General features: G+C 45.3%; 1 protein-coding gene across 3 annotated transcripts in view; it reads left to right on the forward strand.

Moving 5' to 3' along the window:
- The first annotated feature begins 102 nt into the window (after positions 1-102).
- Positions 103-24,642, forward strand: part of DNAJC17 (DnaJ heat shock protein family (Hsp40) member C17) — a 36,318-nt gene continuing 11,778 nt past the window's right edge. Inside the window, exons 1-10 of one of the 3 annotated variants that reach the window (XM_073348757.1) lie at positions 103-265; positions 9,349-9,418; positions 10,934-10,992; positions 12,888-12,975; positions 13,376-13,458; positions 14,758-14,854; positions 18,988-19,037; positions 19,611-19,688; positions 20,434-20,514; positions 21,065-21,193. In XM_073348757.1, coding sequence (XP_073204858.1) covers positions 188-265; positions 9,349-9,418; positions 10,934-10,992; positions 12,888-12,975; positions 13,376-13,458; positions 14,758-14,854; positions 18,988-19,037; positions 19,611-19,688; positions 20,434-20,514; positions 21,065-21,193 — 813 coding nt within the window. In that variant the 5' untranslated portion in view covers positions 103-187. Of the gene's footprint in view, positions 266-9,348; positions 9,419-10,933; positions 10,993-11,214; positions 12,726-12,887; positions 12,976-13,375; positions 13,459-14,757; positions 14,855-18,987; positions 19,038-19,610; positions 19,689-20,433; positions 20,515-21,064; positions 21,194-24,642 lie in introns of those variants that run through there. The other 2 variants (XM_073348759.1, XM_073348758.1) reach the window with 2 other exon arrangements.

Below are 24,642 nucleotides of genomic sequence, written 5' to 3' on the forward strand. Positions count from 1 at the left end.
GTTGTAGTTCTCTTTCCCCGAAGGGCTCTAAGAACCAGAGGTCAGTCGGGAGGCCGGAGAAACTACATTTCCCAGCAGCGAGGGGTGCGGGGCCGAGGAGGCGGGGATAACCAGGCCCAGCGGCGCAGGAGGAACCGGGTGGCCAGGGGCCTGGGGTTGGGCCTGGGCCTGTGGGGGTGGAGCGGAGATGGCGGTCGATAAGGAGCTGTTGCAGCTGGACCTCTACGCCCTGCTGGGGGTCGGGGAGAAGGCTTCGGACAAGGAGGTCAGGGCCTGACCGGAGGAGGGGCGGGCGGGGCGGGTCAGGTCATGTCATGGGGCATCGGGCTCCCCCGCCCCGTTGGCGAACGCTCCCCTCAGCCCCGGGGGGTCCTGCAGCGCGTGGCGGCCCCGGGGTCTGATACCACGGTAACGGCGGCTGCGTGCTACCAGAAATACAAGGCGACCCTGGGCGCTCTTCTTGCTCCCAGTATGTGAAAGCACGTGTGGGGCTGCGCCTGGTGCGGGGGCCAGTGGCAGAAAAGTGGCATCTTCTGCAGCGAGTCGTGTTCATTGCCAACGTAAGCACTGACCTGAGATGTTAGTCACCTGTTGGGTGGGGGAAGCTAAACCTTAGAGCACCGTAACGGGTTAAATAACGTGGGTAGGGAGCAAATTTCTCTCTGCCTCTGCTGATATTTAAGAGGTCACAGTATGGGACTGGGGAAGATGTTTTGAGATGAGATCTTGAGGCAGAGAGGTACCGTAGTGTGCCATATGGCACCAGCTACTGATGAGAAAGCTCTTGTGCAGTCGGTGACAAGATGATAGGAAGGGCAAAAAGAAGGCAGGTGTGATGCATGTAACTTGTTTCAAAAACCTTATTAAAACATCTAGCTTATCATAATTCTCTTTATTACGTCCACTAAAATGTCATGAATGTTTGTAAGCTTCTGTTCACTATACCTGCTGTTACTCATCATGAGCCACTGGCTTTTCAAGTGTTTGTTCCAGTCTCAGCTGCATCTGGATAGCACTCATTCAGAAGAGCCACAGCACTTGGTTCCATTGTCATGACGCTCATCCCAGTGCTCCAAGATAGATGCCATTTTCTCCCTCTCACAAGATGTCAGAAGGCTGACCTAGTTACTGGATCACATTCTTTGCGTTTGTTTCAACAGTCTATGACTAAAATGTTCTAAAACAAAGATTAAGAATAGAGAAAGAAATAGGATTAAAACAAGACACATGCTGTAGCTATAAAAAGAAAAGGAGTACTTGTGACACCTTAGAGACTAACAAATTTATTAGCGCATAAGCTTTCATGAGCCACAGCTCACTTCATCGGATGCATACAGTTCTGCATCCGATGAAGTGAGCTGTAGCTCACGAAAGCTTATGCTCTAATAAATTTGTTAGTCTTCAAGGTGCCACAAGTACTCCTTTTCTTTTTACGGATACAGACTAACACGGCTGCTACTCTGAAACCTGTCATGCTGTAACTAGACAGACTCACAAGAGTTAAACTCAATAGATACATTTGGGCCCAATTTGGCATTCCACATAAAGCTTCTCCTCAGTTCAGAGACAGGACAAGGACTGCTTTCTGGTACCTTTGCATTCTGGGGCTGTCTAGATTAGAGCTCCCTTAGGTCCTGGTTGATGATTGTGTAACTTCTTTATTTCCCAGTTTAGCCCAGTATTCCTTGTGTCCTCACTGCTCAATGAAAATAACAGGACCCTGTCATATAACATTGCCTTTCTTTGCTCCTTTCTCTAGAGTGAACATTATTCTGTTATTTTCCAAAACTTTTATAATCTTCGTTATTCACCTGTGAACTCTCTTCATTTGCCTTTCCTGAAACGTGTCGCAAGATGATTGCATTTCCCCTGATGAAGCCTAATTAGTACCGTGGTTTATTATTTATGTAGAAAAGGTCCCAAACTTGCTAGGTACTTTACAGATAGACTAAAACAGATCCCTGCCCTGAAGAACTTGCAGTCTACATGGACAACACACACACGGAATGGGGGAAGGAAACCTTGAATTTGGGGGGGGGGGTGAGGAAAGGGTGGAGAGGTGAGAGAAAAGAATATACAGATTAGGCCTGATATGGAGCTCTAATTTGGAACACTAAAGTTACGTTTTTAGGAATTGTTTATGGGGAAGTTAGCAGATTGTTAATTGTGTGGAGTAATCTTGCTTGTTTTGCATAGAATACTCCTATTAATACCTAATATGGCAATTGTTTTATTATACTGTTACATTGTGATTCTTAGTCATGTTGCTGGTATTTAATAGGACAGACAATATTTGCTAGTTCACTGATCACCATCTCTACTATAGCCGTTGTACTATATTTTCTGCCTTTTTGTCTTAAATATGTGGGGTAAAATTCCCATTGACTTAAGTGGAGATGGGATTCACCCATTATATTTATTTACAGTGCTTTAAATGGATACTGTCAACTTGAAATCTAGTCTGTTTCAAAAAAGAGTTAAAAGTAGTTTCTGGTACTAAATCTGCATGAGTCTCCTTAAACCTCTGTGGTTTTGCAGTTACATTTCCCTTTTTTTTTTTCCCCCTGCCCTGTTTTTTCTTCTTTATTGTTTTACAGACCCACACAAACAATGGGGGAAACTGACAGTTTATAGAAGAGGAACAGTGAAATTGACTAAATACCAAGTGTTGTCAATTGAACAAAATTAAACTTAACAAGAAGTAACTTTTTTCCTCTAATTTTCAGTTACAATAACACCAGTAGGTATAGTTTTAGATAAAGTATGATGTTTAAGTTGCAAGGGTCCTTTTAATTAGATAGGAGCAAAGTTTAGCGCCAAGATAAAGAGGCAGAGCTCCATTGTCTTCAGTGGAGTTGCACTCAACTTCTCTAGGGCTGACTATGGTCATGAATTTCAATTTTATTGAAAGGAAGGATATGAACACCTTCTAAATAGTTTTGAATTCTATTTCTTTAACTTAATGATGAGGTCCTGTTGTTATATCATGTGATTTCCTTGTGCAGTTAGTAGTTTATATGAGGAATGTGTAAAGGAAACTTCATGGACATCACTGATGCTTTTGTATTTATTAAGGGGGGAAGTAAAATGTTTAAGATTTTCTTCTTAAAGATGTTCCTAGAAATAATATTCTGCAAAGGTTTGTGGAATGCTCTGCTTTATTTTTTTTCATATATGCTTATCTTATCTAACTTATATCATTATTAACTCAGGATTTCCACAGGGAATTCATTCCCAGTCTATTATTTGGAACTGCTAAAGTCATCACAAATGTATTTGTGATTTCTCACAAATTCACTGTAATTCTCAGTTCCCTGCAATGGGAAACAGAGATCTTAAGGATTTGTGTGAAGAGCAGATGCTAGTACCCTGAAAACTTCCATCATATTCTTTTGGGGTAGACAGGGTATGTCTACACTACGAAATTAGGTCGATTTTGTAGAAGTCGATTTTTAGAAATTGATTTTATACAGTCAATTGTGTATGTCCCCACTAAGAGCATTAAGTTCGCGGAGTGTGTCCTCAATACCGTGGCTAGCATTGACTTACGGAGTGGTGCACTGTGGATAGCTATCCCACAGTTCCTGCAGTCTCGGCTGCCCATTGGAATTCTGGGTTAAGCTCCCAATGCCTGATGGGGGTAAAACATTGTCCAGAGTGGTTTTGGGTACATGTCGTCAGTCGCCGCTCCTTTCCTCCCTCTCTCTGTGAAAGCAATGGCAGACAGTTGTTTCTCTCCTTTTTTCCTGGGTTACCCATGCAGACGCCATACCACAGCAAGCATGGAGCCTGCTCAGCTCACCGCTGCTGTTGTGAGCATTGTAAACCCCTCGTACATTATCCTGCAGTATGTGCAGAACTGGGCTAAAAGACGCCAGCACGAGGACAATTGTGAGGGAGACGTGGACACAGACGTTGCTGAAAGCAGTTGGGACATCATGGCGGCAGTGGGGCTGGCTGATACAGTGGAACGCCGATTCTGGGCCTGGCAAACAAGCACAAACTGGTGGGACCACAGAGTATTGGAGGTATGGGATGATTCACAGGGGCTGCGAAACTTTCGCATGCGTAAGGCCACTTTCCTTGAACTTTGTGAGTTGCTTTCCCCCACCCTGAAGCACAGAAAACCAAGATGAGAGCTGCCCTGACAGTTGAGAAGCGAGTGGCGATAGCCCTGTGGAAGCTTGCAACACCTGACTGCTACCGGTCAGTCGGGAATCAATTTGGAGTGGGCAAGGCTACTGTGCGGACTGCTGTGATCCAAGTAGCCAATGCAATCACTGACATTCTGCAATCAAGTGTAGTGACTCTGGGAAATGTGCAGGTCATAGTGGATGGCTTTGCTGCAATGTGGTTCCCTAACTGTGGTGAGGCGACAGATGGAACACATATCCCTATCTTGGCACCGGACCACCTTGCCAACTAGTACGAAAACCGCAAGGGGTATTTCTCAACAGTGCTGCAAGCACTGGTGGATCACAAGGGACGTTTCACTGACATCAACGTGGGATGGCTGGGAAAGGTGCATGACGCTCGCATCTTTAGGAACTCCGGGCTGTTCGAGCAGTTGCAAGAAGGGACTTACTTCCCAGACCAGAAAATTACCGTTGGGGATGTTGAAATGCTGATAGTTATCCTTGGGGACCCAGCCCACCCTTTGCTCCCATAGCTCATGAAGCTGTACACAGGCAGCCTGGACAGTAGCAAGGAGCAGTTCAACTATAGGCTGAGCAAATGCAGAATGGTGGTAGAATGTGCCTTTGGACGTTTAAAAGCTCGCTGACACTGTTTGCTGACTAGGTTAGACCTCAGCGCAACCAACATTCCCATTGTTATTGCTGTTTGCTCCATAATATCTGTGAGAGTAAGGGGGAGACGTTTATGGCAGGGTGGAAGTTGAGGCAAATCGCCTGGCGATTAGAAGAGCACAGCTATGCACGCTGTGCATCAGAGAGGCTTTGAAAACCAGTTTCATGACTGGCCAGGCTACGGTGTGAGAGTTGTGAGTGTTTCTCCTAGCTGCAAACCCGCCCCCTTTGTTGATTTTAATTCCCTGTAAGCCAACCACCCTCCCCCCTTAGATCACAGCTGGCAAAGGAAATAAAGTAACTATTGTTTTGAAACCATGCATTCTTTCTTTACTAATTTAAAAAAAAAAAAAAAAAGGTGAGATAACTGACAAGGTAGCCCGGGTGGGGTGGGGTGGGGTGCGGGAGGAGGGAAGGACAAGACCACATTGCTTATTGTAGCCACACTACAAATCAAAACTGTTTGAATGACAGCCTTCTGTTGCTTGGGCCATTTTCTGGAGTGGAGTGGCTGGGTGCCTGGAGCCTCCCCCCACGTTCTTGGGCGTCTGGGTGAGGAGGATATGGAACTTGGGGAGGAGGACAGGCGGTTATACAATGGATGCAGCTGGGGTCTGTGCTCTTGTTGGCTTTCCTGCAGCTCCAACAGACACTTCATCACGTCCGTTTGCTCCCCCATTAGCCGCAGCATCGCCTCCTGCCTCTGCTCTTCGTCCTCACTTAATGCTTTCCTGGCCTCTGCCACTGAATGCCTCCATGCAATAAGCTGTGTCCTATCAGTGTGGGAGGACTGCATGAGCTCGGAAAACATGTCATAGCGAGTGCGTTTTTTTCGCCTTCTAATCTACGATAACCTCAGGGACGGAGATGATAGGGGGAGCATAGAAACATTTGCACCTGGGGGGAGATAAAAAGGGAGAGTAAAATTTAAGATGATACATTTCTGAGAACAAAAGGGAGACTTTCACAGTGAATCAAGCAATTCACAGCAGACAGCACATGTGCTTTAGGTACAAGGTCGCATTTTCCTTTTATATTGAGCGCCTGCTGGTATGGTGACACATCACAAACGGCTGGGCAACAGAATTTGGTTTCCAGGCAACCATGGTAAGCCTTTTGGTACGCGGAGTTGGCTTCTTCCACCTTCATAACATGTGGGAATGGTTTCAAACTGCAGCGCCATCCTTTCCCATAGCAAGCAATGCTGGTTGGGTTTCATATTTAAAAGGAGGGGCTGCGGTTTCCAGGTGGATGTGCAGCACACACCTCCTCCACCCCACCGTGTGGCTATTCTCTGGGATGCTCCCTTCACCCCTCCCCCTTCTGCGTGGCTATTTGGGATGATCCCTTCACCCCTCTTCCCACCGCATGGCTATTCTCCGGGGTGATCCTTTTTAGCGAAACGCAAACAACCCAGCATGAACGGGGTCCTTTTACTGTTCCCTTACAAAAATTCCCCTATTTCAACCAGGTGACCATGAATGATATCACTCTCCTGAGGCTAACACAGAAAGCTAAAGACCGAATGTTGCTTGAATGCGACCAAAACCCAGAACCATTCGCTGCCGTGCTTTGTTCTGCAATGATTCCAGACTACTTGCTACTGGCTTGGCATGGTAAAGTGTCCTACCGTGGAGGACGAAATAAGGCAGCCCTTCCCAGAAACCTTCTGCAAAGGCTTTCAGAGTACCTCCAGGAGAACTTCATGGAGATGTCCCTGGAGGATTCCCGCTCCATCCCCAGACACATGAACAGACTCTTCCAGTAGCTGTACTGGCCGTGAATGTATCCCAATTCTTCAGGGCAAATCAAACATTAAACACTATTGCTTTTAAATCCTGTACTGTACTTACAAATGTGCACTGACCAGAGCTGCCTTCTCCGGCTTCAGGGTCAGGGATCCCGCCTTGGGAGGGTATTGGCTCCAGGATGATGAAAAGGTCCTGGCTGCCAGGGAGAACGGATTCACTGCTTGTCTGCTGCGCATTTTCCTCTTCCTCATCCTCAAAATACTCCTCCCTGTCGCGTGAGACTCCCTCCTTACAGGTGACCATGGACAGTGGTGGGGTAGTAGTAGGATCCCCACCTAGAATGCCATGCAGCTGATTCATAGAAGCGACATGTATGGGGCTCTGACATGGAGCGACTATTTGCCTCCTTTGTCTTTTGGTAGGCTTGCCTGAGCTCCTTGACTTTCATGTGGCATTGCTGTGTGACCCTGTTGTAGCCTCTTTCTACCATGCCCTGTGCAATTTTGGCATATATATTAGCATTTCTTCTTTTTGATCGGAGTTTAGCCTGCACAGATTCTTCTCCCCATACAGCAATCAGATCCAGTGTCTCCCTTTCGGTCCATGCTGGAGCTCATTTGCAATCTTGGGGGGACTGCATGGTCACCTGTGCTGCTGAGCTTGCCACACTGACCAAACGGGAAATGAAATTCAAAATTTCCCTGGACTTTTACTGTGTACCTGGCTAGTGCATCGGAATTCAAAGTGCTGTCCAGAGTGGTCACATGGGAGCACTCTGGGATAGCTCCCGGAGGCCAATACCGTCGAATTGCATCTGCACTACCCAAATTCGACCCAGCAAGGTTGATTTTAGCGCTACTCCCCTCACTGGAGAGGAGTAGAGAAGTCGATTTTAAGAGCCCTTTAGGTTGACGGAATGGGGTTGGATGTGTAGATGCATTCATTTTAAAATCGACCTAACGCAGCTAAATTTGATTTAACTCCATCGTGTAGACCAGGGCTGAGACTCTGGGCTTGCCATTGGATACATGCAGGTAGCACTATTGGAATCATCTGTGCTTCCATGCAGGCACGAGAGACAACCTGCATGGATCAAGGTTTATATTTACTAATTTGGCATAAACTAACCATTTGACTTGCCAGTTTGTATTACCAGTTGAAAATGTGATAGTATTGAAGGAGCAGCACAGAAATGTGGCAAATCTGCAGGTGACATGAGCAACCTAGAGAGCAATGTCTTTATGTAAGGTATTTGAAGCATCCCGGAGAACTGGAGAAAAGAACAGGAGGACTTGTGGTACCTTAGAGACTAACAGATTTATTTGAGCATAAGCTTTCGTGAGCTACAGCTCGCTTCATCGGATTTTGCAGACACAGACTAACACAGCTGCTACTCTGAAACCGGAGAACTGGGCAATCTTTGTACAGAGGAGCCAGCCAGGCATCACCATAAACTGTGACTGAGGGGGGCATTATTTTTCCCTGGATCATTTGTTTGGAAGCCCTAACTGATGTCATCACATTGGAGAGTTCCTCTGACAATTATCTGTGTTGTGGATGATGTGTGCCTTGAGAAGACTTCACTTTATTTTTAGTGGAGTCTCATTTACGGAGGTGTATGATTTAGGTTTGTTATGTTTTAGCGGCTGGTTGCCTTTACTGTTACTTATATATGTCCACCAGGTGATGTCTGAATACCACAGGTTCCCTCCAGCCAATTTATAAAGTGATTCATTGGCAGTTGGATGGAAGCCACTCTTCTTCCTTGATTTTATACTTGCATATAGAGATTTCCTATGATAGAGAGAACTCAGATGTTAAAATCCTATTCAGTGGCTTGTAAAATGTTTGTTGACTTCTCTTTGAAGGGTAAGAAATACTGTATGTACGTGATCTCTGTAGTAGCATATCCATAGCTGAAAAAAACAAACCCTAAAACTAACATGGATCTCTGAGACAGTTACTAAAATTGTATAGTCTTTGGTCAAAATTTCCTCTCCCTGCCAATACCACTTGTTGTGCAGTGTGCTGTACAATCTCCATTCCAAGTAATTACATCTCCAGAGAACACCCCTTCCACTTCTGACTTGATGAAGATTGTGCCTCATTATATTAAACTTGGCATTGGCTGTAGTGATCTATTCATTTGTGACTTTAAGGGTTTATTACTACAACATGCTGTATCTAGGACTGAAACCTCTGGTTTTAAAAAAAGTCAAATTGAGTGAATGTAATTGCTGACCTACTTGGCTGGAATGTTTTCTTGTTGCAGTGCAGTTTGATTATAAGGCAAGACCACTGTAGAAAAGTTGTGAGTTGAGCTTAAAACAGCCTCCTGCAATTAACAGTAGGATAATTTAATTTATCTAGCCAGCTGCCAGTGATGCCATCAGTGTCCTAGTCTTTCTTTATTTGCTAGGTTGCCTACGGCACTCCCAGTCCTGCCAGTGTGTGCCGGTGCCTAACCTTAAGTCATTTTTTTTACACACACACTCCTTAAATACTCAGGTTTCAGAGTAGCAGCCGTGTTAGTCTGTATTCGCAAAAAGAAAAGGAGGACTTGTGGCACCTTAGAGACTAACCAATTTGAGCATAAGCTTTTGTGAGCTACAGCCCACTTCATCGAATACATTCAGTGGAAAATACAGTGGGGAGATTTATATACATAGAGAACATGAAACACTACTCAGTCATACATTTCTTGTGTTTACTATGTGATGTTTTTGTCCTGAAGGCCTCTCATTGTATGTGGAGAGCTGCAATCATTGGTGAATCTCTGTTCTGTACAGGTTAAGAAAGCATACAGGCAGAAGGCCCTGACTTGCCATCCGGATAAGAACCCAGACAATCCCAGAGCAGGTAAGATCAGTCTGTGTAGAAACAAGCAGGTTTTCCCTGTCTGTTCCAGCTGTGTGGACACCTGGGAGTGGCTGTGTTTGTCTGCTGTTGCACAGCTCTGTTTTTGCAAGTAATTATGGAAGTGCCTCTGTTATGCAGTGTGTGCACATATATCTCTGTCTGAGGTCTTGTCTACTCAGTGAGCTAATGAGCACTTACAAGGGGTGTGGTTTCTAAAGTGCATGAACACATGCATTAATTGGTCCATGTAGACCCTGCTGGTGTGCACTAAAGGTTCCCTAGCCTGTGTTAAGGTGGTAGTAAAAGACACTTGAGTATGCATCTGCAGGGTCTGCATGGACCAGTTAATGCGCAGCATGTAAGTGCACTTCAGAAATCACACCTCCGTAAGCACATGTTACTCCACCATGTAGACAAGCCCTGAGACACATTTATCACTACTAGGTAACTGACTTATAAGGCTAAATGCACAGATATTGGATTATGGGGCAGATCTACCTAGGCACAAATGCCAGTTGGGTGCTTAACTCCTATTTCTGCTTTTGAAAATCTTCCCCTTAATGGTAACTCTGAGTGAATCCTCCACCTTTGGCCATTATATCCCACTGGCTGCCAGGTCACACTTCTAATCTACAGTTCTAAGAATCTCTAGCCTTTAATAGAAACCTTGTATATAATTTATTTATATATATATTGGTAGTGCCCATTGTGAGAAAATCATATCTCCGCTATAGGCAAGTCTCCATACACTGTGCAGTGAAATGGACCTAAATTATGGACAAGGTCCTTAAATTCTGCAGCTGTTTAATTTACATTTAAATGAATTAAATATGAAAATGAATAATACCATCCATATGGTGGCGCCACTGATGTTCATTTTGATATTAAGTTCGGTTTATTTTATGGTGTCCTCATGTTTATCACTTTGATGTGCCATAGATTTGTATACTGATCACATATAAATGCACTGTAGCAGCTATCAGAGGGAAGCTGGTCCTTATGGCACTTTGGGAGGCATCGAAGACAGTTGGGGATTGTGGGATAAGCATGTGAGCTGAATTCTAAAATGATTAGCAGTGAAGCAATTAACATTATTGACATTTAAATTGTCATCTGAAGGTTTCAGAATTAATAGCCCATTGAGATGAAAGGGAGAGTTCATACTTAACAGGACTGTTTTTTCAGGCTGTCTGCAGGCTCAGGAATCAAATGTAACTGCTCTTGGTTACATTTGATTCACATTTTCAAGATTTCCTTCAGAACCCGAAGGTCCAGACGCAGGTTTTTTTTCTATTTAAATGAAAGCTTAAATAATAGGGCATAGTTTTGTGAGTGACTTCCAGAGCAGTGGGCTATAGGCTGGGTTACAAATACTGTATAAATGTTATTCTTCTCTCTAAAATTCTATAGGTCTCTTCCATAAGGGAATTACTTGCTCCGATATGTATCCAGAGACTCTGTGAGCTGCCTACTTGGTTTTCTGTGTCTTACCCCTCTTTCCTTTCTAATCCCCAGAGGAACTCTTTCACCAGCTGTCTCAGGCCTTAGCAGTGCTAACGGATGCAGCAGCAAAGGTAAGGATGACCATCCCTTAGACATGGTGGCAGTGTGTGTTACCTGTATCTGCCAATACACTTATATAAGTGGAGAAGGAAGTATGCTAAAGTAGTGAAAGCTGCCTCCCTTTCTTTCTCATTCCCCACCCTCCACTCCCATTGAGCCTGGGGGCATCAATATGGTTACATTTTATGGATCTTTTCTGTAAGACATTTACATGTTCTAATGTGTATCTCTAGGTTTTATGAACTCAGATGGGATAGGCACTGTATAAGAACCAAGAAAGATCTTCTCGGTCCCACCTGATACACTGTGGGAATGGCTGAGTAGAGACCTTGGCTGAGACTGTGTTTACCAGCATATTGAATTGGGACATGTCCCAAGTGTAAAAAAAAAAAATTTCGGGCCTGGTTTGGAGAGAGACTGAGTACTGCAAATCCTCTTGAGCACCAACAATACGCTCTGAAATCAGATCAGGCCTGTAAAAAATAAATATGCATGTGGACCCCTTAATTTTATGTGATTGATGTCATGTTTAGAAAACAGTAAGTATCTTGTTCAATTTATAAAGACAAGAATGTCTGACAGAAGTAAGGTCATGTTGCCTTTATTCTGAGTAATATTTGCTAATATAAAGTAAAACTTTCAATACGTGTGAGAGCTCTTGTCCAAAGTTTGTGCCACAGGTAGTATATCTGAAATGGGTGGGGGAGATAAAGTTATAAACAGGAACCCCAATTAATGCAACTGATGTCTGTCCTTTTCCTAAAACAACTCCACAGGCTACCAACTGAAGCGCTGTAATAATCCAGAAATGTAAAGTGAGAATTAAAACAAAAAGTTCACCAAAAGCCAGTAACTGTGTCTTGTTAAGATAACCAGAAAAGGCTTATCAAAATACCAGAAGATAGGGCTTTAAAACAATAAATAAATCTCTATGAAAGACTGGCCAAAATTTTAATCTATTCTCCCTTGAATGGTGGTATTCTTTATTCCAGGAACTTCTTATCTTCCATTTTTAAAGTGTGTGTGTGGGAGCAGGAGCAGGAGGAATTCTGCTTAGAAAACCCAAATATTCATGAAGTAAAACACCACCAGCTTTTCCTCCAGTATTTAAAATAAAGATAATACTTACATACATACCTAACTTTATGCACTGTGAATGGTCCCACTACTCTCAATGCGTGAAGTTAAGCATGTACATGAATCTGTGCAGTATCAGGGCCTTGCCTACCACACAGCAGTGTTGTGAAGATCAGTGGGCCAGATACTCAACTAGTGTAAAGCAATGTAGCTCCATTGGCCTCAGGGAAACTATGCTAGTTTACACCAGCTGAGGATCTGGCCCTAAAGTGCTATATAAATTCTGAATTATTATTATTTATTACAATTAGTGTAAAATTCTGCCTTGAATTAGAAGACAGTGTCTGATCAATTAAAGTCAAGCTACACATTTTGCATATGAAGAGTTTTCTTGAAAATAAATTTTTATTTTAAACTTCACTTTAAGGCAAACCTGATCTCTCTCATCAACAGATTATTATTCTGCACCATTCAGAAAACGACCTTCCTCACCAATAGTATCAGTGCCATCAGGGGCCACTCATAGCTGGCCCATGAATCTAAAACATTCTTCCTACCGCTGAAGATGGGTCAAACTTTGTCTCAAAAACACATTACAGTAACTCCTGGACTCCATACCCTTCCATGCTGCATCTTGGGGCTCTTGTGTTGTCATAATTTCAAAATGGTTTGTAACATCTTGTGTTTCTATGAATGCCACCAGCAATGGCTAGAAAACTCTCCACCTCTAGTTTCAATATGTATCAATAACTAATCTCTACTCTATTCATAACCCCTTATTTTCCCTCTTTATTTTATATTGGTTCATATTCTGTTGTTTCTTTAATAGGCAGCGTATGACAAAGTGAGAAAAGCCAAGAAGCAGGCAGCAGAAAGGACTCAAAAACTTGATGAGAGAAGAAAGAAAGTAAAGCTTGGTATGGCAATCAAGATCATTCCCTTTTGCCCTAGGGAAACATTTGAGGTGCTGTGGTGCTTATATTTCTTCCACCTGTATAATTCTCTGAGTTAAACTTCTGTCCATCCATAATGGTTGAACTTTCTTACGTCATTCTTTATGGAACAGTGATTGTGTGAAACCCCCCATGCTGTTAGCAGGGTCTGATCCGGTGGAGGAAAGCATTGATGAATGACGGTTACAGCTGGCTCAGCACTTCACCTAAATATAGGGGAGGCAGGAGAGGCCATCAGTCAGAGAACAGAGGGAGGGAACCCTAGGAGCAGCCAGGTCTGTGGAAGGGCTCTCTAGTTTCTAGTGTCATGCAACCTGGCTTTGTAGACAGTAACGGCAATAACTGGGGTTTGGGGTTTTTGCAGACCTTGAAGCCCGGGAACGAGAAGCCCAAGCTCATGTGAGTGAAGAGGAAGAGATCCGAATAACCAGGACACTAGAACAAGAGGTAATAAAGATTTGCGTGTCATGTTATTTTCAGGCAGGAAAATGGTTGAAAACCTTTTAACATGTAGCCATGGTGGTGAGCTGAGACCCAACAAATTCCTGTGAACCATAGCAGTTCATCAGCCTTTTGGAATAAATGGTTCCTGTGGAATAATCCCAGCCTCGTGGTTTGATCACTACCAAATTCGTGGTCCATTTTGGTCAATTTCACAGCCAGAGGGTTTTAAAATTGGTCAATTTCATGATTTCAGATGTTCACATATGAAATTTCAGGGTGTTGTAACCCTGGGGGTCCTGACTCAAAAGGGAATTGTGGTGTGGGGAGGGTCACAAAGCTGTTGTAGGGGGGTTGCGGGATTGCCACCCTCTCTTCTGTGCTGCCTTCAGAGCTGGGCTCTGAAGGCAGCAGCCACAGAGCTTCCTGCAGCCAGAGGAGGCTCCTGGAGGTGAGTCTGATCTCCCTTTGCTGCTGGGAGCGCCCCAGCCACGGGCTCCTAGCTGCTAGTCCTGGCCAGCTTGGGGGAAACAAGACTTGTTCTTCCCCTGCACAGTCCCTCTAGAGGGGACATCAGACCCACCTCCGAGTACCTCCCCTGGCTGCAGGAAACTCTGCGGTTGGGCAGCAGTCCCGGAGCTTCCTGCAGCTAGAGGAGGTTCCCGAAGGTGGTGGGTCTGATTTCTCCAGTGCTGCTGGGAGTGCCCCAACCAGGGGCTCCTAGCTGCTAGTCCCAACCAATACCCAGGGCTCCAGCCAATTTGCACACCCCCCCCTTGAAAAATGCGTGCCCCAAGCCTTGGCAGAAGCTGCAGGGGTGGAAGCTCTGGCAGGAGTCGGGGGGGCAGGCTCCCCAAGCCCAGTTCCAGGGCTGCTGTACTACCCTCACTTCTGCGCTGCCTCTAGAGGTGGGTCTGATCTCACCAATGACAGCGGCCATACAGGGGAAGGACAAGTCCTGTCCCCCTCCAGCCCAGCCGGGACTAGCAGCTAGGAGCTCTGGGCTGGGACGCTCCCAACAGCACAGAAGAGAGTGGATTGCACAGGGAAGGGGTTATTTCACGATCCATGCCACGTTTTTCATGGCCATGAAATTTGTAGAGCTCTATACATGGGGTTTTTTTGGGGGGAAGGGAGCTCTTTTTAAACTTTCCTCCTTTCTTTCACTCTCTTCCCATCTTCCAATTAATGGTGAGAGGGTTAAATGGATGCAAGTATGGTGGGATTGCTGTTGATTACAAACCAATTAGCAGACTTTCTTGGTAACATAATTGTGGTATTTGTTCTCTCCTGCCTCCACTGTAGATAATACGCCTGCGGGAAGAGGGCTCCCGGCAGCTAGAAGAACAGCAGAAACTCATGCAGGACCAGATCCGACTTGAGAGAGAGCCACGAATCCAAGGTAAGGGCAGATGAGATTGGAGCCTTCATCCAAACTACAAGTTTACAGAGTCCCAAATCTTTCATGAGCTAACTTACACGGGTACCACACTGAATAGGGAGATGGTCAATGTGACAGGTTCCCCCCCCCCCGGGGGTGCCACCTGGAACTGGGGTACCACTGAGCTCTCTGACTCACCAGCCTGGGCTCCCTCTCACACTGTGCTGCTGTGACAAGATGCAAAGCCCTCCAAGCTTGCACTTCCACCAGCATTCACCCAGGTAGGGACACACCCAGCTGCAGTCACATGCAGGCTCTCTAACCACCAGCCTAGGATTTAATTTCCTCTAAGCTGCACGGCTGCCCAGCAGGCTATCATCTTAAGGTGTCCCTCCCCCCACTGCTGCGCTACTCCTTCCCTATGCCTTGGAATCCCTGGCCAGCTGTTCCTGGGAGCCTCCTGCTTGCTGTGCAGAGCAGAGGGAAGGTAGGGAGGGCGCTGATGTCAGGGTGTCCCTGTCTCCCCTGTACCCTATCTCCACAGAGCTGGTGGGGGGACACAACAGGGCTCAGGACGGAAGGAGTTTGCTGGCAGTTGATGCTGTGTCTGAACAAGCAGGCTTCAGACTGCTGAGTGCCGACCTACTTAAGAGTCTCTCTCTGTCTGACACACTCACCTCCCAACACATACTTGTATTGTTGTTGTTACTTGACACTTCTTTCGAAGTGTGTTGTTTAAGTTTTTTGACTGGTCTATGCATTTCATAATTTTTATTTCTCTTACGGTTAGATTTAATTCTTTGAGTAGTGAGTTCTAAAATGCCTAACCTCTCCTGGCTGGAGTAATTATCCCTAGGGTAACTTTTTAAAAATATATATTATATCTAGGTTTTTTGTTTCTACTGGTGGTGCACATCTGCACATTACCTCGATATGGTGCATATAACAAAATTCATTCCTCACATGGATGGAAAAAATTAGCGGGAACACTGCCTAGGACCCCAGAGCAGTACCAGCCTGCCCTGGTCAAATCTGGCCAGTATATGGGTTTAACACCTGGTCCGCCTCTCCCTCAATGTGAAGAGGACCATGCACACTTGTGGTAACCACGCTGAGATTTTTCCCCAGACATCGTAGTCAAATGTACACTGGTTTGGATTAAAACATAAAATAAGTTTAACTACAAAAGGATAGATTTTAAGTGATATCAAACAGATCAAAGCAGATTACCTAGTAAATAAACAAAACCACAAACTGAGTTTAACATACTAGATAGATAGGATATAAATTAGCAAATTCTCACCCTGAGTGATCAACAGGCTGGCAGATTCTTAAGGCACAAGCTGCCTTGGTCTTGCAGCTTGGGTTTCCCAGGTTTTCATATGCAAGCTAGAAATCCCTTTAGTCACTTCCCCCCCATGTTCAATCTTTATTCCTCAGGTGTTTCCAGGGGTTGTTGCCGGCACCCAGTGCCCAGAGGCAAAACAACAGCAGGGGTCCGTTACCTGGTGTGCGTCACTCAATAATCACAACAGGGTGGAGAAGCAGAAAAGTTTATTTGCAGCTGCAAACAAGGTACAGGGAGAATAGAATCTCAAATCCTGCACATCAGAGCAGGTCATTACACACACTTTTATATTCCTTAATGCTACTGCACTACACATTAGCCAATCAAAACTTTGCACAAATACTCTGCCTTCCTTATATGGGTTACAACAATGTTTATTTCCTGCAACCTCTAACAAGCATTCCTAGCAACTAAAACAACCAGTACATCCTGTCTGGCCTTGTAGCTGTCTCTCCTATTATCTTTAACTTGGCGTCAGCAAACCTTACACTATAAGGCATTATCTGCGGCTGCAACATTGTTTTAAGAGCAAAAGAGCTTACTCAAACCAGCCATGCCTGAATTCTATTAAGGGGGGTTGAGAAGAAGCCCTTAGGCCTTCAGCAGGGAGACTTCCTCGACCCTTATGGCCTTCCATCCCCTCAACTTAACTAGTAGCCATGCCTTGGGGTCTCCAATAGGGTGGTGGTGTAGGGAGAGTGAGGTACCCACATGATGTCATTTTCCCCCTTTTATATCTTCTTCCCACTTGCTGGAAAGCTCTTGTGCTGTGACCTGGGTCAAACAGTTCCCATTGTGTAGTGCTATCTCTGAGAGGTTTCTGTTGCACACAGTCCCTGGGGTAATCCTTGTGCTTGTGTGCGTGCCTCAATAAGCCATTAGTGTTGTTTGACCTTTTTACTATTATACCTGAAAGGCTGCTTGTGGGTGTTTTCAACCTCACAACATGTTTCAGTAACACACGCATAGCCAAACTTCCTAACTTCACATACGACGGTAGCACATAAAATCCAATGAGATATTACTATCTAGCAGATCAAGACTTTTAGAATATCTCACAAGGCATACTTTGTACAAAACATATCCTAATACATGACAGTGGTGAATATTGGGGTGCCAGGGTGTCACAGTCAATATGGCTGTACTCCCTCATCTTGGCTTCTTCCTACACACCCATGTCCCTGGCTTGCTGCTGGAGGCAGGCAGTGCTCATATTCCTGCTGAAATCCTTCCCACAGGAAGGAGGGTGGTGACTTAGTGCACTGGATGATGGGAAACAAGATCTTTCAAACCTTTCCTACACTCATCCCCCTCCTTCCCTTTTCTGGGAATATGGACAATCTCCTTCTGAAGCTTAGAGCCTGGACATCCCCAAAGGGACTCTCCACAGTAGAACTAGAAGGATATCCTAAAATAGGATCTGACCATCACAGTCAGATGTATTCAGTTTATCCTTGCTGGCCCCACATTATTTAAATACTGATAGAGAACAATTCTGGTTTGCTAAGGTGGCTTTCCCGATGGTCACTAATTCTGCATTTCCTCCCCATGCTCCACTGAAAGTGACTTGGTATCTATCACTTACGAAGGCTCAACATGTGGAAGTTATGTCTCTGCATAGTCTGGAGCTCTCTTGTGCTTAGTTCCTGGAACTCACATTTCTGTTCTCTCTCCCATGCCTGTGTGTACACACACTTCATATCAGATTTGTGCAGAGCCAGGAAATCAGTAGATTCTTGAACTGTGACAGACAATTCCTTAGCTCCCTTCCCTCTTTCTTTTCTCAGATAGCAACGTAGGAAGTTAACATGTTTAAGGTTGTCAGCCCCTAAATTCTCATGGCACCTCAGGTACTATAGCCAATTCCCCTCAGACACTTCATACCATTCTATTGTATTTTTATTGAGCTTTGTTCCAGACTCTTTCACTTGCACTCCCAACCTTCCAGCCCACACACATCTCTGCATACAGATTCTTCCCTTGGTTCTTTCATACTCTGTTACCTATTTGGACTCAAAATATAGTCCCATTCTTGCAATAATACTGCTCTGCTTCTGGAAAAAAGTTAGGGTATTCCTTGTTTAAAATTGCTCTGTCTCTTGCTTCGTATCTCTTCCACTCTGGCAGAGGCGACAGTGGCTAAATCAATATCACTTCTTAATGAAGGGCGATCTTATGGATAAAGAATAGAACTGTAACTCAGGAGATCTGATGTATCATCTGGGTTCTGCCACTGACTTCCAGTGTGGCCACAGGCAAGTCATTTAATCTCCCTGTACTTTGCTATCCCCATTTTACAGATGATGAATTGAGGATGTTGAGGATTAATTTAAGGAATGCTTGTGAAGCTCTAGGAGATCCTTGGATAGAAGATGCAATGGAAGGGCAAAGTATAATAATCCCTTGTTAGCACAGACTTGCATACAGGATTAATTCTGCAGTCTACACTAGCCTTATTTTGTTTTCCGTGACATTTCTCACTGTCGTTACCACCAGTAAAGCTATGCTGGTAGGAGCAAGAGTGGACCAGTTTCTCACAGCACCTTCAGTTTTACTATGGTGTTGTCTCACTTTGATCAGGGCAAGTCTAGACAACAGGGTAGCAAAAACGCTGGCAGCCACCGGCATCTTTTCTATGTGAAGGTGCTGAACCACAGTCAGCAACAGTGGGAAACTTTAGTGGGGAAGAAACCCAGAAGGCAGAATTGCCATTGCCTTGTACGTATGCACTAACAAACTGTGTGGTGCTACTGTTTATCCTTGGGTTTTCCCCCCTTGTGCTTTCACTTTCTCTTTTTCCTCCTAGGCAAACCAGATGGGAATGGAGTAGAAGGCAAAGGAACTCCCAAACTCAAAGTAAGACATCCCTAAAAATCAGACTATGTGAGAAGACTGGCCTACTAACCTTTTCAGCATTGGTAACTGGTTGGCAATCACTTCCAGAAGGGGCATCTCTCCTTGCACCAAGACTCAGAGCACCTCCAGTCTAGGAGAAAGCTGAAACTCCTCTGTCCAGCATGCTCAATGCTTACTGAAGCTCTCCACCCCCACCTTAAAATACTCCTTACCCTCTTTTTTCTCCCCTGTAACCTGATCTCGAAACAAGTAGCCCTAAGCTTGGAATTCAGATGTGTGCGCATAAAACACTGGGAACATCTGGTTATTACCTTGATACATTCCTTTATTTACTTTCAGGTGCTTTACAATATTTTTTTCATTCTGCTGAGGACTGTTTATCCCTTTGCCTCTGTATAACTTGTTCTCTTTAGTCTGTCTGCCAATACTGGTATTAAAATCACTGTCTTGGCAGTGTTGCGAATGTAAGTGTAAGTGGCAGACTTGTGTTATTTTGTAGCTGGCAAGAGCCATCTTCAGCACAGCTATGTGAGTTGAAGTGTACAAAACTAACTTGCAGCTTTTTTTTTCTAGCTAAGATGGAAATGCAAGAAGGATGATGAAACAAAAGGGGGATACTCAAAAGAAGTTCTCCTACAAATCCTGCAGAAGGTCCTGTTCTGAGATGCTCTTTCCTACCACTTGATTTCCCCAACCTTGATGCTGTAAGAAAGGGCGGAGAATTGTGGTGGAGCTACATATAAACCAAAGTGGCTCTTATTCTTCATTGTATAGCTTTCTCACTCCCTCATGCCAATTTTAAAGGTGACCATCATGGATTCATCAGCCATGAACTGTCCCATTCCCTACAATGACTCTTGGTGGAAGTGGAGTAGCTGTGAACTCTTCCCTCAGAATAGAAGCTCGTTTAATAACCCCCATAAAGATTAGGCAGGCTGTGTGCATTATGGTGGACTTTCCCCTTCACTTAAAGTGTTAAATACTAGCTGCTGTTGGGGTGGTATGCTGGACTAGAGGGACCTGTGATCTGATTTATCATGGCATATATTTTCCCCTGAGTCACCATGGGAGAGGCAATTTTGTAAGTATCTGTTAGTTCTCAGGCAGACAGTGTTCCTATAGTGACTCCTGCTGGGAGCAGTGACAGTAACTATTAGCTACTACAAAGATGACACTCCTATATCATTCCTTGGAGTGACTCTTGATGGGAGAGGAGCAGCTGTGATCTCATCCTGATCCCTTTCCCCTCACAGCTAGACCTCCTCCACCATTCTGTGCTGGCACTGGATCAGCTGTAGCTTTCTCCCATGGCCAACGTTTCCAAGTTTCACTGGGATACATTTTGCTTCTTGTCTGGTTCTGTATTTGACTTGCCTCTTCTCATTGATTCTGACAGTATGGTGAAGTGCTGAACTTGGTGATCTCAAGTAAGAAGACGGGGAGTGCGGTTGTGGAGTTTGCTACAGTTAAAGCTGCTGTAAGTTTAGCAGAAGACCTCAGGTTTACTTTGTTGGGAAGTCTGGAGGTGGACTAGGGAATGTTGACTGACGTTGCGCAGGAAGACTGCAACCAACTGGTAATGAATGAGGATGGGGACACTTGTGTATTTACTTGTAATCAAGGCAGTGAAGAGCAATGTAACCGGAGTCTGGTCTGTATGGGAACAGAATTCTAGGGCCAGATCCTCAACTAGCGTAAATTGCCATAGCTCCATTAACTTTAACTGAGCTCTGACACGTTAATGCAAGTTGAGGATCTTTTACTTCTTATACCAAAACAAGTTATTCATGCTCCTTATACCAAGTGCACTTTTTGTTTATGCACAAAAAGTGCCCCCCAGTGTGGGCTTCATAACACGGTATTCTTCACCTGCAGTGGCTGGAAGTGAATCCTGAAGTTTTGTGCCCTATTTGGCCTGGATTTTGGATTAAGAGTGGGAAGCCTTACATGCCAGTTTAAGGAGTGCACCAGGGGTGGTGATGGGGTTTGAAATGAAGATGGTGATGGGAGAATGTTCTCATTGATAGGAGATGGCAGTGAAGAATGAAGTTGGTTTGATAAATAATCCTCTAAAGATTTCCTGGTTAGAGGGCCAGCCACAGAACAATCCCAGCACGAAGTTCCCTGATGGCTCTGGCCAGCCTAGAGCTTCTCAGGTAAGGAAAACGCAGGCCCTTTGTTGTTAAAAATCACTTGTATAGCAACCCAAACTGATACTAAGCCTAACACACATGGTAAGACATATTTCTTCCCAGGAGAGTTTACTGTGAGGGTCCTTGCTAGTCGCCTGCCTTCCTAGTCAAATATCAAATTCTTTGATATTTTACACTGATCCAGTGGCCTTTTCAGAAGCAGCTCTACCATCAAGAACAGCAAAACGAGACGCAAGCTGGTATTTTTAGCTACTTCACAGGCTGTTTGATGTTCCTACTTTTATTTTTCTGACTCTTCACTCAGTGGCATGTTCCAAGAGAAATTGCCTGTCCACCATCCCAGGTTTTGGGGCTGGGTGTTTCCACTCAGTGCACACACCTGTCTGAGAAGAGTGGCTCTCCCATCTGACTGCAGGCTCAGGTCGTTATGGTTGCAAACCGTCTCACCCTGGAAGCAGCAGGGAGTAGAGCTAACTGGATATGCAGTATAGAGCTGACTTGAGTTCCACAGACACTGCAGAGTCTTTAGGTTGGTCGGGGGATGGACAAATCTGAATTCAGCCTAGTGAACTTCAGTGTCCCTTTTTAAGGGCAGACGAGGAGCCCATTCAGACCTCGAGCCCTGTATTTTTCGCAAATGTGAAATAACATGAAATAAACAAAAACCCCCATAAAATGAAAACCTTACCACACAGCGGTGGTCCTGTCCCACAGGGCCAGGCCCATCTCCCCACTCCAGGCATTGCAACATGGTGCATGAAGTTGCTATGCTGCTCTGGTTTGGCCTAGCCACCCCTCCATCATGATGGGGGTGGCCAGATCAAATATGAGTGAGTGGCATTGTGACCTGGGCCAAACCTGAGCAACACTGCAACTTCATGCACCAGGTTGCAACACCCAGGACAGGAAGGTGGGCACAGCTGCATGGGACAGGAACTGTTGCTGCATAGAGTGCACAAAGTGGGTTATGCAACTCCCCCTACCTCCAGGGCATGACCTGACCTCCCCCCAGGTCCTTCTGATCACCTCAGGGCCTCCAGAGCCTCCCCCTGGGGACAGGACCTGACACCCCCACCCTTGGGCCTTCAAACCCAGGGTCAGGACCAACCTCTCCCCAGCCACCCCTGGGCCTGCAAAGCTTCCCTGCAGGGGCAGGATCCAATCTCTCCCCAGGGTCTCTGACTCCCTGGGGTAGGAACTGACCCACCCACCTCCAGGGCCTCCCATGACACAATGAAATAAAATGAAATTCCCCCAAAATAAAGCAAAATGATAAAAAACTAAAAAGCATTTCCCTGGGCTCTGTTCATACCTAAGGGGTTGTTAATGCAATTGGAACTTGGTGATGGATTTGTGCAGTTTGCGTGTGAGAGCCCTGGCTTGTGTCTGGGTTTGTCTTGGCTCGTTTCTGTAGTAAAAGATTGTTAGCTTCTGCCTGCTGTGAGTCATTAGTGTGGCTGAGCAGAGAGGGAGAGCAGGCCAAAGCAGCTAATGGTATTCCTGCTGGATGGAGGTTGGAGAGTCATTGCTATTGAACAGAGTCCCTCTGATCTGGTGGGGCTGCCAGTCATCTGTTAGCATGGGTGAGGATTTATGACCTACAACTGAAAGGAACATCATCAGCTGGAAAGTTACACTTCTGCCTGACAGTAGTAACTACCATTGCTGTTACACGTAACATCTACCGTTCCTGTGATAGTAACCTCCCAATCCTCCTGTTCCCCGGGCTCAGAACTGTGGGGTCCTCTTTGATTCCTATCTTTCCTTCTCCCCTCTTACCCAGGATTTCCCCAAATCCTGTTGCCACTTTCCGTACGTTTCCAAAATTCATCCCTGCTGCCAAAATGTGAATCCCTGCTCTTGTAACTTCTTGTCTTGGCTGCATTCCTCTGTGCCATCAACTCTCCTCTCCAGTCTATCCAAAACGCACTGCAAAGAGACTTTCCCTTTCTACTATTCTGACCACCTCTGCCTCCTATGTTAGTATCCTCTCTGGTTTCCCTTCTATATTAAGTTCAAGATTCTTACTTTTAAGCTGTCCTTCGGCTCAGCCCTCATCCCATCCCTTTGGTCTGCACTCATTTCTCTTCTGCTGCTCCCTTTGGATACCTCATGCTTTTTTTCATGCCATCCCACATGCCTAGATTAGCCTCCCACTTCATGTAAATTGAGCTCCCTCCCTGCTCTACTTCTGCAAACTGCTACAGAACCACAATGTTCTGACTACAGTGCACTAACTATTGTACCTGCATTTTTCCTGTAGACTATAACTAGGGTCTTACCAAATTTACAATCCATTTTGGTCAATTTCACAGTCATAGGATTTTAAAAATTATAAATTTCATGATGTCAGCTATTTCCATCTGAAATGTCATGGTGGTATAATTGTTGGGATCCTGACTCAAAAAGGAGTTGGGGGGGGGGGGTGTCACAAGGTTATTGTAGGGGGAATTGCAGTGCTGCAGTTCAGAGCTGGGCAGCTGGAGAGTGGTGGCTGCGGGCTGGGAGCCCAGCTGTGAAGGCAGAGCCACCGCCAGCAGTAGTGCAGAGTAAGGATGGCCTGGTATGGTATTGCCACCCTTACTTCTGCGCTGCTGCCTGCAGAGCTGGGCCCTCAGTCAGCAGCCACCACAATCCAGCTACCCAGCTCTGAAGGTAGCAATACAGAAGTAAGGATGGCATGTATGGTATTGCCACCCTTACTTCTGCACTACTGCTGGCGGGGCACTGCCTTCAGAGCTGAGCACCCGGCCAACAGCCATCGGTCTCCAGCCACCCTGCTCTGAAGGCAGCACAGAAGTAAGGGTGGCAATACCGCAACCCCACTAAAATAACCTTGTGACCCCCCCTCCAACTCCTCCCTTTTGGGTCAGGATCCCCAGTTTGAGAAACACTGGTCTCCCCCATGAAATCTGTATAGTATAGGGTAAAAGCACACACAGACCAAATTTCATGGGGGCAGACCAGATTTCACGGTCCATGACGTGTTTTTTCATGGCTGTGAATTTTGTAGGGCCTAATTAAAACCTCCTAGGGGCAGCGAGCTTTTGTCTGACACACTGCAGCTGTTGTACAGTATTGAGTACACCAGCACCATGCAAATTATTCACAACACTGTCTTATCAGTACCAGTAAGGTCTTCTCTGGGAGCTTCTTACTAGCACTGCCCCCTCAGTGTTCGCCAGGGATCCAGCAATGTTGTCCTACAGTTGTTGAAAGCAGCTTTCTCTCTGGAACTGTCCTTGGCATTTTCAAAGCTACTTTAAGATTGCAGTAAGACTTAATATTGCTTTCTTTCTCTGATGTGAAGCTGTTGGGATAGGAGCCATCTGCACCTTCTTTGACATGGTTCACCCAAATGCTAAATGCACCAGATGCCTCTGGTTAGCAACCCCTAGAGAAAAAATGACACCATTTTCTAACCCAGCACTAGTAATTGCTAAGAATTGCTG

The sequence above is a fragment of the Lepidochelys kempii genome, chromosome 6, assembly GCF_965140265.1.
Source record: "Lepidochelys kempii isolate rLepKem1 chromosome 6, rLepKem1.hap2, whole genome shotgun sequence".
In the NCBI taxonomy this organism is placed as follows: Eukaryota; Metazoa; Chordata; order Testudines; family Cheloniidae; genus Lepidochelys; species Lepidochelys kempii.